The sequence below is a fragment of the Enhydra lutris genome, unplaced genomic scaffold, assembly GCF_002288905.1.
Source record: "Enhydra lutris kenyoni isolate GAN:26980312 unplaced genomic scaffold, ASM228890v2 scaffoldscaffold55, whole genome shotgun sequence".
In the NCBI taxonomy this organism is placed as follows: domain Eukaryota; kingdom Metazoa; phylum Chordata; class Mammalia; order Carnivora; family Mustelidae; genus Enhydra; species Enhydra lutris.
The window spans coordinates 3899313-3915410 of NW_019154139.1; the positions used below are offsets into that span (position 1 = coordinate 3899313).

Here is a 16098-nt window from a genome sequence, read left to right on the forward strand (position 1 = left end):
GGGGCGCCTGGGTGGCTCAGTGGGTTAAAGCCTCTGCTTTTGGCTCAGGTCATGATCCCAGTCCTGGGATCGAGCCCCACATCGGGCTCTCTCTGCTCAGCGGGGAGCCTGCTTCCTCCTCTCTCTCTGCTTGCCTCTCTGCCTACTTGTTATGTCCGTCAAATAAATAAATAAAATCTTTAAAAAAAAAAAAAAAAACAACCTGCATACACGTGGACCCGCACGTATGCACACCTGTGTTGCTCAACACTCAGCTGTACCTTCACCAGAAGGAGACGCAATGGCCAGGACGCTCCAGGCAGAGGAAAGGCCATCTGCAAAAGCACAACATCACAGGGAAGGCCTCGAGAACGACAGCAGTTCTGGTCGCCGCCGTAATGTGGTAACTGGGAGCAGGGTCAGGGAGGGAGCGGGGGAGGGACGAGAGACGAAGCTGCACGGTGGAGGGCCTCATGCCACTCAGGAGGCACGAGGTGGAGCCACAGCAAGGCCGCTGCCCAAGAAGCAGCCACCAGAGGGGGCCTGCAGGGCTCCGAGGGTCCCACCTCTGCAGACAGTGTCCCAGGAGTCAGGGCGCTAACCGGAATGCACCTGTTCACGAGTGAGAAAATTCATTCGCTTCCTCACGGTTTCACCTAAACAACTTTTTCCGGCACCCCGACGTGCCAAGGACCGTCTGGGGACAAGGCCACCCTGGAAGAAGAAGGTGGAGCCCGTGCCCTCCCAGGGCTGACAGCCCAACGCCAGGGTCACATGGCAGCATATGGGTGCACACATGATACGATGCAGGACAAACGGCGCGAGGAACGAAAGCATGCCCCACGAGAAAAGCCACGAGGGGCCGTGGCACGTGGGCAGACGCGGCCTGCAGTGGCTACGACGTCTTTATAAGAAAAAGAGAAAATGTTCAATCTGGCATCCCTTGACAGGATTATGGAAAATGTAAAACTGAGTATTAAAAGTACAACTGACCCCCGTACCACTCTCCCAGCGTCCAGGTATCCCTTGCGGCAAAGCAACTTTCCAACTGATAGCACTGCTCTTCACGTCACTTATTTTAGGTCAAAAAACTACAAATGATTCTTTTTCTGCAACAGAAATATGCAGCTTATGGGGGGAGGCACCGAATTTAGAAACACGGCCTTTAAACTGACTTAAAAGCACGAACTCTCCTTTTCATTAAAGCTATTAAAGAAGAAGTCTTCCGTAACGAGACTACAAAGGAGTGTAAAAGCTGAAGTGTTGGAAGCCATGTAGATAGTAAGAATTTCAAAACCACAGCATTTATAAAAATTCTGACCACAATCAAAAGATTAACATTTTTTTCAAGTTTTTGATCATCAGGTCTGTGACTTCAAGCTAAGTTTTATTTTTCCTAAGGCAACCTTTCCATAAGGCTAGGGAACCCAGGAGCTAGGGCAGTCACCCAGGGCACCGGGGATCACGTCAGTCCATCCTCTCATCTTCCAGGCCGAGAAACTGAATCCGGACCCAGTGAAGAGCCTGGCTCTGGTCACAGAAGGAGCAGCCATCACAAGGAGGCAGGGAGCCACGGTCTCCGTGCTCCCAGGGCAGTGCCCTTCTCGCTACAACACTGGAAGATCACGGATGGGTACCCAGGCTCTGTCTGAAAGAACGATGGGAAAACTACACGTGCGTGGGGTACGTACCAAATCATTACACAGTGGCGTGAACACAGGAGCGCATTTCAAATTAACTGCAATGAAAGGACAAGCACAACATTTTGTTCTGGATGCTTCTGAGTTTGCCTTTACTGAACGATGGCGCCAACCTGGGTCGTGCATCCCACGTAAATTACCGCCTGTTGTGGCTAAGCTGTAATGTCAACCAACCAATTTAAAACCATCACTGACACAGAAACATGTATTTAGAGACTTTGTGCCAACTACGAAACCACACAGTTTCTCAGTCATGTGCACAGGATACTGTGTATGGAATGCTAAATACTTAAAACCACACTGGTTTTTGGGGTTACCTTTCTTGATTGCTCATTTTGGCATACATTGCTTTCACCAATTCCGGGCTTTTCAGAAAATGGTCTGTAATAATCAAGAACCTAAGAAGAAAAGGAGGAGAAAGTGTGGTTACTAGAAACATAGTACAATGGACATGGCCTTCTCGACTTGATGGGCATTTTACACATAAAAATACTTCTTTTTATTGAACTTTTCATTTGCTGCAATCTTAAAATGTTTTAAGAGGGTCACGTACCATTTTTCCATTAGCGGCTAGAAGAAAATAAAAACCCTCCAAATAGGTTTCTCCAATTTTACTTTGGAAAAATTTATTGAAATGATTCAAATTCATTCAAATCCAGGTCCTATCTAAGTTTCATTTCAACTGTAAAATGAAATTTAGCTACAAGTTCAGGTATAAACAGGAACCATAATCAGTTGTTTTACTCAGAAGGTGAAGTGCTAAAATTAACTGGGGAAGTGGACATGTCACACACCTTATTTAAACATATGCCAACGGGGCACCTGGGTGGCTCAGTTGGTTAAGCCTCTGCCTACGGCTCAAGTCATGATCCCAGAATCCTGGGATTGAGTCCCACATCGGGCTCCCTGATCAGCGGGTAGTCTGCTTCTCCCTCTGACCTTGCCCCTCTCATGCTCTCTCTCTCCCTCTTTCTCTCTCAAATAAATAAATAAAAATAAAATCTTTAAACACATGCCAACAACCCAGTAATGCACACTGGCTTTATTACCTCGTCTGTAAGAGCTCTCGAGTTACCAAGGAAACATCCTCATTGTCAATGCACTCATCTAAACTCAGAGATCAACTTATGGAAACCCCGAGGCAGAGATTATAAGCGTATTTCTTTAAAGTACCACTGTGACAACTAAAAAGACTGAATAGTATTATTAATTAATTCTGAATCATATTGGCCAGAAGGCATATTTGCAGGCTTAAGAACTAAAGAATATACTGTTTATAACCAAGGCTACAGCAGTAAGAGTGTCTATAAAGCATTAACTCTATTTAGGAACAGAGTTTACTTAACCACTTAAAAAAATATAATTGAAATTATGTGTTTTAGTATGATAACCAAATGAACCGTACCAACTACCACCAACACAGTGTCACTCATATAAAAGCAACATCCAAACGTGTTCTATTTCTTCCACAGTCCTCAAAATAACTGATCAGCACTTAGATATACGGTATTTCTAGTAATGTTGGATATATTCAAAATTCTCAATTTTCTTACCAGTTCAGGTAGGTCATCAGACTGCAGTAATAAAAATTCACACATTTTAAGCCAGGTACACAAAAGTGATCCTAAAACTCATTCGTGATTCACCTTTCTGGAGCTTAAAACATTTTCCCGGAAGACCATTTCCTCAAAAATGCAATGTTCCGGGGCACCTGGGTGGCTCAGTCCGTTGAGCATTATACTCTTGATTTCTGCTCAGGGCACAACCTCAGGGTCCTGGGATCAAGCCCCGAGTCAGGCTCTACACTGGGCATGGAGCCTGCTTAAGATTCTCTCTCTCTCTGCCCCGCCCCCTCCCCCCTGTGTTCGCTTGCTCCCTCTCTCTCAAAAAAAAAAACCAAATACATAAATAATAATAAAATAAAAAGTATTTTAAAAAACACCACAAATGTTCCAGAACTGTGCCACCAGGAGCTAGATCACAATCCATATTCCAAAATGCTAACAGCGGAGAAAAGCCCACACATAAATAGGGAATTAGACAAAAATGTCTTAGGGGCAACACACACATGCTTTGTAAAACAGAGAAATAACAAAGCTGACCTAGCCAGAGGGTCAGGGCAAGACATTCAAGAGGCTGGAGGAGGTGTTCCAAGAGACCCTCACTGAAGGGGGACATGGAGAAACAGGATGGCAGTGGGCTCAAGGAACTACAACCAGGGAAAGACAATGAGGGTTTAAAGAGGGACTCAGGACGGAGAGCCTTCATCTCGGAATGCGACTGGCCCCCAGCTGTGGGCCCTCCCATCCTTCAGCCAAGGTGCTATGACAACACCCTCCTTCACCACGTCAGCCAGTGTCCTCTCCCTTTCTTTTTGATCATTTGTGTTGTTGTTCTTCTTCTTTTTTTTTTTTTTTAAAGATTTTATTTATTTGACAGAGAGAAATCACAAGTAGGCAGAGAGAGAGGAGGAAGCAGGCTCCCCGCAGAGCAGAGAGCCTGATGCGGGGCTCAATCCCAGGACCCTGAGATCATGACCCGAGCCGAAGGCAGAGGCTTTAACCCACTGAGCCACCCAGGCGCCCCTGTGTTGTTCTTCTTAAAGAACCATACTAGACTTAGTTCATTTTTTCTATTGATTTCTGTTCCCTGTGTCACTATTTTCGGACCCGATCTCCTATCAGTTGCTTCTTTCCACTCACTCTGGTTTTTCTGTGCTCTTGTCTTCTTTACAAAGAAGCTTCACGGAGGTCACTGCTCTCAGACACTGCTTCTTTCCCAGTAGAAACATTCAGAGCTATACATTTCCCTCCAAGACCTGCTTTAGCTTTATCCCCAAAACTCTGTATTTTCATTATCCTTCAGTTTGAAAGACTATCTAATATGCCCTATGATTTCTTCTTTGACAAACTGATTCTTTAGATGAGCTAATTTCCAAAAGCCTGGAATTTTTCTCAGTACCATCTGATTATGGTTTTCTAATGTAAGGTCACCGGAGTCAGAGACTATATGTTTGTATCTATATGTTTGTAATCCTTTCTGCATATTTACTGAGACTTTTTACAGCCCATATTATGGTCGATCTTGGCGAACATTACACAGGCAGCTGAAAACAAGTGGATTTTGCAAGTGCTGAGGTAATGCTCTATAATACCGCTCCGTGAAGACGGCTCTGAGATCATCCACGTCTACACTGAAGTTGGTCTGCTCCAGTCGATGGCTGAAAAGTGTTAAAATCTCCAACTACCACTTCCAATTCTAGGCATAATGGACAACAATTTACCCTCCTACCTCAAACAACTATAAAAGCAGCCAAAATATATGAAACCATAGTTTTTCAGACAACGAACAACAGACCCAAGTCATACTACGGAAAATAAAAGTTACTTCGGTGAACTTCCTTTTAAACCAACAAAATACTCTCATACGTGTGTGATAATGTGACTTGAGCAGGGTATTTATAAAATCCTTAAGGCCCAACGGAGACACACTCGGAAGGAGAAGGTGGAACCTGATTCAAAAAGGCTTCCAGGTGCGCAGGGCGGTGAGGGTGAAGGTGATGGGGAAGGGCAGGGGAGAGATGGGTCACAGCCACTCTGCGGCTCGACCGCTGTGACCATCAGCAGTGTCTAGAGCAGAAAGAAGAAGAGACCCACACTTTGACCCTTCTACGGAGAAAAAACACGAGCACATCAAACACCTAAATCTCAAAGCTGAAATGATACAACAGTGGACGAAAACTTCAGTAGAACTAAGATCTTTATAGCCACTACCAAAAATCTACAGGACATAAAAACGACTGACAATTTCATCTACGAAAACATCAAAGATTTTTAGACAGAAAAAAAGCTACACGCAAAGTCAAAAGACAAAGAAGTGAAAAAAATCTGCATTTTATTTCACACAAAAGACTACTGGCCCTAACTTAGAAAATATTCCTACGTACAGGTAAGGACACAACTGACATCCAAATGGAAAAATGGGTAAAGAAAACGAGAAGGCACAAAAGAGAAAAATGGGCTCTTCAACATATAAATAAAAATGGTGCTCAAACTCTTAAGATACAAATAAAACTCTGTAATGATACCATTTTAACCCTTGGAGCCTGGCACATCCTCTCTGACAGCACACTCTGTCAGCAATGACAAGAAACCAGGTCCTCTCCAGTGGCCAACAGGACTGTATACTGGTACCAAAGCTATGAAGGACTACTTGGCAGTGTTTGTTAAAATATAAAAAAGCATATTCCCTTTGACCTAATGATCACACTTAACGGATTAAGGGACAATCATACCAGCCCAGGTGCAATATGATGTAGGTATGAATAAGGCTATTCCCTGCCGAATTCTGTATTTACGGGACACTGGGAACCTAAATGTTCACCAGTAAGGAACTGATTAAATAAACTGCAGTATATTCACACAGTGGAAGAGAAAGTTCTTTATATACTTACATGGAAAGTTCTCGAACATGCACTATTTGCTTAAAAAAGTAAGAGGCTCAGGAAGCCTGGACGGCTCAGTTGAGCCTCCAGCTCTTGGATTCAGCTCAGATCATGACCTCAGGATCCTGGGATCGAGCCCCACACAGAGCTCTGTGCTTGGCATGGAGACTGCTTGAGATTCTCTCTCCCTCTCCCTCTGCCCCTCCCCCTGCTCACACACTCCCTCTAAATAAATAAATAAAATCTTTTCAAAGAGAATATATATAGAGAAATTTTTAAGAAAAGCAAGAGACGCAACAGTGTGTTGAGAAACAAGCAAGCAGCTCACGGGCTCTGGGGATGGGGCTGGACAGAAGAACTAGGCAGACGGCTGGGAGGGAAACTAAGCTTTCTGAGGCTTGAACCACAGGAATATATATCTATCAAAGAACTAAATACGTGATTGAAGCGTATCCTGGAAGATTCATCTCAAATTTATTTCTGCTTTGTAGACACCCCGCTAGGCAGGAGTGAAAGCGTGGCCGTCTCTGGGCAGGACAGCTCGGTGGAGAACTCAGACAAGTTTCGTTGTACCAGAAGCTATTTCTGGGCAGACATATTTAAATTCCTACTAATAAAACAGCAAATACTATACACTGTCTCCTGTGAGCCAAGCACCATCTAAGGAACAGCTCAGTACATGAAACATGGTGCGTATTTTTCTTCAAAGCATTCATCCGGCACAGAATACATTTATGGGGCGGGGGGGCTCATTATCTGTCTCTCACTAAAATGTAACGTCTGAATTTTGAATCTCCAGTGCCACGAACAGCACCTGGGCACACTTCATTCAATCAGTGTCTCAATGACTTAGTTTATGTTTAAAGTGAGCATTTCTAAGTTTTCCGAGTTTCCTACAAGCCTGAGCAAAGAAGGAGTGCCGTCTACCTCACGAATTCGAGATAGAGGAGCATCGGATCCTCAGGAAAAGGGCAGTTTTTCCTAGGCACTGGGTTTCCGGTCAAATGCAAAACCATATGCTTTAGAAGTCACCAGAACTGAATACTAGCTCATTCACTTTCACCAAAGATCATTAAAAACCCAAAGCCATCAAAGCTGAGGGCAAGAATGACATCTTCCCGTGATGCTACGTAGAAGAGGGCGGGAGAAGCATGGCCATCCAAGGCTCAGAGCGACAGCAAGAGAAGACAGCGATGCTGGCCAATGCTCCTGGGGCCAAAACAACACTCTAGTGAATTTCTGCACGCCTTTCAGCACGTGGGGCGTGAAGCTCAAAAGCCTGGAAACGTCTCATCTAAATCAGTCCCTTCATTTGAGAAATAAGGACGTACGGAAAGAGAGGCCCACAGAGGTTGAGTGTCCTGGGGAAACCCCCCCATTGCCCAAAAGTCAAGACGAGCCCATCTCAGTCCAACTCTGCCTCCCGTGGCTCCTCTGAAAATGCTCCCCTTTACAGGGCTCGCCCTTTGCTCACGTAGCCCTTCTGGAGAGACGTTTCAGGAGAACTTAGGGTCCAGTTCTTTGTGCCATCTTCAGTTCAAAATGACCAAGGATAAAATTCCTCCTTTCTTTTTCTTCTTTTTAAAGATCTTATCTTTAAGTAAACCTCCACACCAATGTGGGGCTTGAATCTATGACCCCGGCCTTGGGAGAAGGTCACAAAATATTCTCTAGCAAAGGCAGAAGCTAGAGTAGAAGGCACATCAGAGAAACGGATTTCTTTTACGAAAAGAAAAAACTTGGAAAGTTATCTGTTTGCTAAGTCCTGAATTTCACACACACAGAGACACACAGACACAGACACAGACACAGACACACACACACACACGCACACAGAAGTTGAATTCTCTCCCTCTGTGCGCATGAGGGTCCCAGGCTTGCTTCATCTACTACTTTCTGTTTCTGGTGCCAAAACTGACTCACGCAGACAGTCAGAGGCAAAACTCTGGAGTCTAATCTTGAAATTCATCATTTAAATGTGATTGCAGAAAAGCTAACATTCACAAATTGAGTTGTTGGTGCCAAAGCACTGACCACATTTTTACATCATTTTCCATACTGGCTACAACCCAAAATGCACGAAGGTCCGTCTTTCCATCTCCTTCTTTCTCTCAGTCTTCCTCACTTATCAGGGGTGTTAAAGCACATGAACAGTTACAGACGGGCTAATTCCCATCCGCAGTGCACTGTTCCTACATCACGTAGAAGGTGCTAAAAGCCATCTCTCTAAGCTTCAAGGAGCATATGTTAAAAAAAAAAAAATACAAAGATTATGATGTCGGTAAACAGAGGTATTCCTAAAGTCAAGGTTTTAGGGAAATCTTTTTCGAATGAGCCATTTATTATTTTCATTTCCATATAAGCATACAATGTCAAAGCTATACTTACAAATAAAACAGACTTCAGTGACTCTGAAAACCCAGAAAATTCTTTTACAGTTCCCTAATTAAATGAAGAATCTGATTTAAACACTGCTCCAGAAAACGGATGCCACTCTCCTATTCCGATTTCTGGGAAATCAAGCCCACGGCTGCTTCCGTCGGCAATCGAGACAAAACACCCAAAGCCGCCACAGAAACAAATGGTCTCCTGTTTGACGGGTAAATAACCTCTTCAGGGGGTCGAATGTGAGGAACGTAAGGCAGACAATTCTACTAGAAAACAAATGAGTTATAATCTCTGAAAAGGATAGCGCAGGAGCCAGGATCTCCCGGGCACCTTTCCTGGGCTGTGGGATCCACATGAATTCAAACACCCAAACCCAACCCGTGGATTCACCCCGGGTTATCTAAGAGCACGAAAACATCCCTCACACGTACAAACAAAAGGAGCAAACATTTTTAGAAGGACATTATCCCAATAACTCCAGTGCGCCCACACTTTCCTGTGTCTCTGGTATACCTAAACAAAAAAGACCCAGTTACTGAAACCTTACATTTGTCCCTTTCCAAGAAAAGACACTAAACCCATGAATTCGAACACCATCCAGTTTTGTACTCTTTGTCAGCCATCCCCTAATGTTAGCAGGTGGGAGGGCAAAGAGTGGGTGCTCTCTAATTTTCAGAGATGGGTTCATATTTAACGGTACAAAGTAAACAGTTTTGTTGGAAGCCTCTGGATGTGGCGTAACTCGTGTGACCCGAGCCTCACTGCACTCTGCTTCGCGGAGAACGCGTTTCTTACAAACTGAAGGTCGGTGGCAACCCTGTGTCCGAAAGTCTGCTGGCACCCGTTTTCCAGCATTGCTCACTTCGTGTCTCTGGTCACATTTTGGTAGTTCTCACGATATTTCAAACTTTTTTATTATTATATTTGTCACGAAGATCTGTGATCAGTGATGATCATTCACTGAAAGCTAAGCTGATGATTAAGCATTTTGTAGCAAGAATTTTTTAAGTTAAGGTAGGTACACTGTTTTTGCAAGAGAAAATGCTCTTGCACACTTACTAAATTATGCTATAGTGTGAACACAGCTTTCACGTGCACTGGGAAACCGAAAACTTAATTTGACTCTCCTTACCCCAGCTTTCGCTGCACTGCAGAGGTCTGGCACTGAACGTGCAGTACCTCTGAAGTATGCCCATATCTCAGGATCCTGTTTCTGTTTAGCAAATGCAGATCTCCTCTCCCACAAATCGAAGCGTCACTGCTGTGCGGTTAAAGATGTCAGCTGCTACCACTCTTTCCTGTCCTTTGTCCTGCCTACCTTCCCCTGCTGACCTCTGAGAACTCGAACTTGAGCTCTCCTGAAGTGGATTCCATCTTTTGCCCTTTACCCCAATGCTGCTAGAAAACCGCCCGTGAGCTAAGATACTTAAATGAAACAGAATTCAGCTACAGAAAATTTTTCTAAGTAAGCAGACGCTAATGATTCATCCATCGTGTTTACGAAGCATCAGAATCTGGAGGGAGGTAATCTAAGTCAAGCACGGTAGCATACTATTTTCATGCACCAACTTGTGTTTGCGTGCACTTGGTAATTCAAATACAAATAAATATTCGGAAAAATAAATAATTTAAAAATTAGGTACAATTTCAATAGAACAATAAAGCTTATGCTGAAATAGACCCAAACTCAGAAAACTGGTCCCTCGCCCTTGAAATACAAGTGGTACTAATGTCAGCTCAAGGCACCACACACGGACACAACCTGTGCCCTGAACACGTGGACCTGTCCGTGAAAACATGCACAGAAGTAGATCCTCGGGAAAACTGGGGACCAAAACAAAGCACAACAACATCTTTGGTGATTTTTATCATGATGAAAGGGTCAATTCCACAAGACGTAACAATTACAAACATAAACGTGTACACCTAACCACAGAGCGTGGGAAGAAGAGATGCAAAACCCAACAGATCTGACTAAAGAAACAGAAAATGGTCCACTTCCAGTCATGAGCGGAACAGGTGGACGGAAGACCACCAAGAAACAGAAGGCCCAAGAGGCGTCTACACAGCACCAAAATCTGAACCTGCAATCCTCCCATGCAGGTGGGACAGGCTCTATGACAGGCCAGGTGCCTGTCGGCCATAAAACATGCCTCAATATATTTAAAAATTAAAAACAGAATTTTATAAAGTGTGTTCTCTGACCACAATGGAACGAAACTAAAACTCAAGAGCAAAAGGAAATTTGGGAAGTACACAAATATGGGAAACTGAACAAGCTTGTAAATAACCAACAGGTCGAAGAAAAAAGTTGTAAAAGAAATCGGATATAACCTGAGACGGATTAAGATAAAAATATATGAGATATAGCTCTTACAAAGAAATTTACAGATGTAGGGGTACCTGGGTGGCTCAGTGGGTTAAAGCCTCTGCCTTCAGCTCAGGTCATGATCCCAGGGTCCTGGGATCGAGCCCCACATCGGGCTCTCTGCTCAGCAGGGAGCCTGCTTCCTCCCCTTTCTCTCTGCCTGCCTCTCTGCCTACTTGTGATCTCTGTCTGTCCAATAAATAAATTTTTTAAAAAAATCTTTAAAAAAAGAAATTTATAGATGTGAATACCTACATTTAAAAAAACTCTTTCAGTAATAACCAGAACTTTCAGTTTCTTAAGAACTAGAAAAAAGACCAAACTAAACACAAATGGATAAGAAGGATAAATAAGGATCACAGCAGAAATAGAGAATAGAAAATGAACAGGGAAAGAAAAAAAAAAAAAAATCAATGAATCCAAAAGCTGGTTCTCGGAGATCAAAACCCTGACAAATCTTAAGCTGGAACAACCAAAATACAGACTGAAATTACTAAAATCAGGAACAAAGAGGAAACATTCCTACCAACCTCACATAAATAAAAAGGGATCGTAAGGGAGTACTATGAATAACTATGCCAACACATCAGGCTGCCCGGGCCAAGTGAACAAATTCCGGGAAAGACACAAACTACTGAAACTGACCCGAGAAGAAGTAAACCATCTAAACAGTCCTGTAACAAGCAGAGACTGGTTGAGTCATCAAAAAACTTCCCACAATGAAAAAAAAGCCCAGGACCAGAGGGCTTCACTGGTGAATTCTACCAAATATTTAAAGAAAAATTAACACCAGTCCTTTGCAAACTTTTCCCCAAAATAACAAAAAACAAACATAAGAGAAAGGAACACCTCTCAACTCACTCTGTGAGGCAAGTGTTAACCTGATACCAAAACCAGGCAAAGGCATCACAAGAAAAAGAAAACTACAGCCCAATATGCCTTATCAACATAGAAACAGAAGTCCCTAACAGAACATGAGGAAGCCAAGCTCACAACACAGAGAGAGGATACCATAAGCAGGTGGGATCTATCCCAGAAATGACAAGTTGGTTTAAAATAAAACAAAATTAGGGGCACCTGGGTGGCTCTGTTGGTTAAGTGTCTGACTCTTTGATTTTGGCTCAGGTCATGACCTCAAGGTTGTGAGATTAAGCCCCCCGCTGGGCTCCATACTGAGCTTGGAGTCTGCTTGAGATTCTCCCTCTCCCTCCTCTCCCCCACAACGTGTGTGCAGCTGATCTCAGAAAAAAATAAAAAAATTAAAATAAAACAAAATTAAGCACCATAATAAACTATAGCAGTAAGATAAAGAACAAAAACCTCAACAGACGCAGACAAAGCACTTGATGAAATCTAACAACTTCCATGATAAAAACATTGAACCAGCTGGGAGTAAGTACAGGGACATTCCTCCCCCAGAAGAAGAGTAACTATGGAGAACCATACTTCACACTCGCTGGCGAGAGACTGACAGCCTTCCACCTGAAATCAGGAATGAGACACAAAGGTCTGCCCTCCACGACTACTCAGCATTGTAGCAGAGTAGCTGTGTAAGAAAAAGAAAGAAAGGCAACCCAACTGGACAGAAAAAAGTAAAACTATTTATTTGCAGATGACATGATCCTGTATAAACAAAGTTCTAAAAAAAAATATCACACCAAAAAAACATCAGAACGGGGGAACCTGGGTGGCTCGACTGGTGAAGCCACTGCCTTTGATTCAGGTCGGGATCCTGGAGTCCCAGGATCGAGTCCTGCATTGGGCTCCCAGCTCCGCGGGGAGTCTGCTTCTCCCCCTGACCTTCTCCCCTCTCATGCTCTCTCGTTCTCTCACTCTCTCTCTCAAATAAATAAATAAAATCTTAAAAAAAAAAATCAGAATAAATGAGTTCAGCTCAGGTCACAGAATATAAAATCAATATAAAAAAAAAATCAACCAGGGGCACCTGGGTGGCTCAGTGGGTTAAAGCCTCTGCCCTCAGCTCAGGTCATGATCCCAGGGTCCTGAGATCGAGCCCCACATTGGGCTCTCTGCTGAGCGGGGAGCCTGCTTCCTCCTCTCTCTCTGCCTCCCTCTCTGCCTACTTGTGATCTCTGTCAAATAAATAAATAAAATCTTTTTTTAAAAAAAATCAACCATATTTCTACGTACTTGCCGTTTACAACGCATGAATGGAATTAAAAAAACAATTCCCCTTAAATAGCATCAAAAATAAAGTACTTAGAATGAACAGAACTAAAGCTAGGTACGACTTGCATACGAACATACTACAGAGCTTCACTGAGGAAATGAATAAGGCCTAAGTAAGTGGAAAGATACCCCTCCACATGGACTGGAAAACTTAATCTAGTTAAAATGACAGTATTTCTCAGAGTCATCTATGGAGCCATGTACTGTCTACCAAAATTCTAGCTGTTCCTCTGAACAAACTGAAAAGCTGATCCTAAAATTAATATGTAACACAAGAGACCAAGAAGAGCCCAAAAAAATCCTGAAAAAGAGGAGCAAAGATGGAAGACCTAAGTTTACAGTCACCGAGACAGTGAGGTACTGGCATGAGAGAAAACGGAATGCAAACAACAAAATCAAAACACGAAACATCAAAACCCCGAACAGAGCTTCAGGGACCTGTGGCGCAACAACAGAAGACGAAGGTTTGTGTCACCAGACTACAGAGACTGCTCCGGGGGCCCTGCGGCCTCCCACACATGCACACAGGCCATGCGGACAAAAGCACAACAGCCTATGATCCTCCCAGAACCCAAGGACGGGCGGCCTGACCTCTGAGGAGGTCTCCTTCCTGCCCCGGGGGCGGCTGCTAGGGACAGTCGGATTAGATGTCCTTCTGATGAGATTCGGAGATGTCTGCCCACCTCCTCAGAATGTAAAACCGCTTCAAGCAACGGGGCATCTCCCTACAGTCATCATCCCAGTCTTCCGGTCCCTTGTCAGCATGTGGGACGAGGATGAAGGCTTCTCCTTTTCCCCGTCCACAGAAGTAACAAACTGTCTAAATCTAACAGTGGCTTGTTGTGTTTCTACCGATTACAGTCAGCCTCAGCCTTGGCCTTCTGTGGCCTGACACAGAGGCCGCGAAAGAGAAGCTGAAAAAGGATTCAAACAAATAGTGGCTGGTGGGGCGCCTGGATGGCTCAGTGGGTTAAAGCCTCTGCCTTTGGCTCAGGTCACGATCCCAGGGTCCTGGGATGGAGCCCTGCATCCGGCTCTCTGCTCAGCAGGGAGCCCGCTTCCCCCTCTCTCTTTGCCTGCCTCTCTGCCTACTTGTGATCTCTGTCTGTCAAATACATAAATAAAATCTTTAAAAACAATAAAAAAATTAAAAAACCACTTTCAAACAAATAGTGGCCGGAAACTCCCCAAATCTAGCAACATACACCTACAGGTTCAAGAAGTCTAGAGAACCGAGAGAGGATATATCCAAAGAATTCCACACCAAGACATCATAATTAAACTTCTGAAAGGACAAAGAAAAATCTTAAATAAGCAAGTAGAGAGGCATTCAAATTTCTAACTTCAAATTTCTAACTTCTAATTTCAGGCATTCAAATTTCTAACAAGAAACTTACGGCCATTCGGATTCAGGCTGCTTTTGGTGAGCTTCGATGACATCAATGGCAATGTTCAAATTTTCCTCCAGTTCTTTCATTCTCTCAGAATTCAGGGATGTGAACAAAATCATTGATGAGTAGGCAACAATTTTTTTGTCTGGATGATTTAAGCAAGACCTTCCAAACAAAGAAATGAGAGTGTGAGCCCATTCAGCAATATGGTAAAATATGATTATGACGCATACATAATAATCATCCCATTAACAAATTCAGTGCCTACTGATGTTTTTAAGGATTTAATGAAGTACAACGCTTTGAAACAAATATGCTATTTGCTGGAAAAACAGCAACATAAAACGAGTCACAGCACAAAGCATCCAATATTAAAGATGCAGCTGACATACGACTCAAAAGCAAATACCATCTGATTAAAGAGAAAGATAATATGATTACATTTATAAAAGTTTAAAATGTTCACTCTTGTTAGAAAAAAAAAAATCAAAGGCAAAACAGGCTAGGTCATTATCGACAGGAATTCCTTAACTAGTTACGAGGGACAGAATATTCAGAGGAAAGATGGTATCCCGACAAGAGAGAGAGAGAATGTGGAGGCAGGAGCATCAGTGGGAGTCCTGCTCCACCTCCCCCACAAGCTGTGTGACCTCAGCGAGGTCACTGATTTATCCACCGTCAGTAACATTATGGGTCATGCACTATGGCAGGATTTTTTTTTTTCAGTGCAACTTCATAAGACTCTTCTGGAGCAGATATCATCCTTCTATTATAGACAAGGACTGTGTTGACTTTACATGCCCAAGGGCACAAAGCCAGTGTCTTCCAAAGCTGGAATTCAAATTTGGTTATATTTGTCTCAAAGATACATACGGAGTATCTTTGATGCATATATACATGCATAGTATACCATGCAGAGTGAAGTCAACCTCTTTCCGTGTGTTTTCTGACATAAAAATGGAATACAATGACCTCCTTGGCCTATCTCACTGGGCTTCAGAGAGGATCAAATCTGACACCGTCAGTAAAGCCACCCTGTAAGCTGTCTTGACTTCTCCAAGCACCCTACTGAAGGGCCTCTCCTCTGCTCCTTCTACCTAAGCTTAATTATCACTAATTGTAACAATTTTAGGCCTCTAACTCTAATTATTGGCAGGAATCTGAGGGCCAGTTACAGACCTGGTGAATCATATCTGTTTCTATCTAGTTGATCTGATCTGAACATCACCCTTTCCACACAGCCCAGAACACTCTACCAGCAGGGAAGGCGGCAGAGACTTTAGGCAGCTGCTGTCTGAACAGGTGCAGCCTTTGCATCCAGAGAGCAGCTCGGCCGTCTATCAGCAGTGTCAGCTTCCCCGCCCGTCCCAAAGCGGACAGCGCCACCTGTCCTGCAGGGCTGCTGACCAGGACAGAGAACGCCCAGCCCAGGGCACATGGACAACAACTCCCACACTACAGCTTACGCTGTTGCCACAACCAAAGACACCCCACTTGCTGGTAACCGAGCCTGGATGAGAAGCCAGGCCTCCCACCTCAGTGCCCCTCCTATTACCTATTCTTCCTCTGCCACCTGCTCACCTTTTATCTCCGTGCTCAACTTCTCACGAACCAACAGAGCTGGTCAAAACAAACAGT

General features: G+C 43.7%; 1 protein-coding gene across 3 annotated transcripts in view; it reads right to left on the minus strand.

The window, feature by feature from the left end:
- Positions 1-16098, minus strand: part of LOC111157460 (ataxin 10) — a 159086-nt gene that overhangs the window by 104424 nt on the left and 38564 nt on the right. For all 3 annotated transcript variants that reach the window (XM_022518878.1, XM_022518879.1, XM_022518877.1), the window contains 2 exons: positions 14467-14625; positions 1997-2077 (listed from right to left, as the gene is read on the minus strand). In XM_022518878.1, the coding sequence (XP_022374586.1) occupies positions 1997-2077; positions 14467-14625 (240 nt within the window). The remainder of the gene's footprint in view (positions 1-1996; positions 2078-14466; positions 14626-16098) is intronic.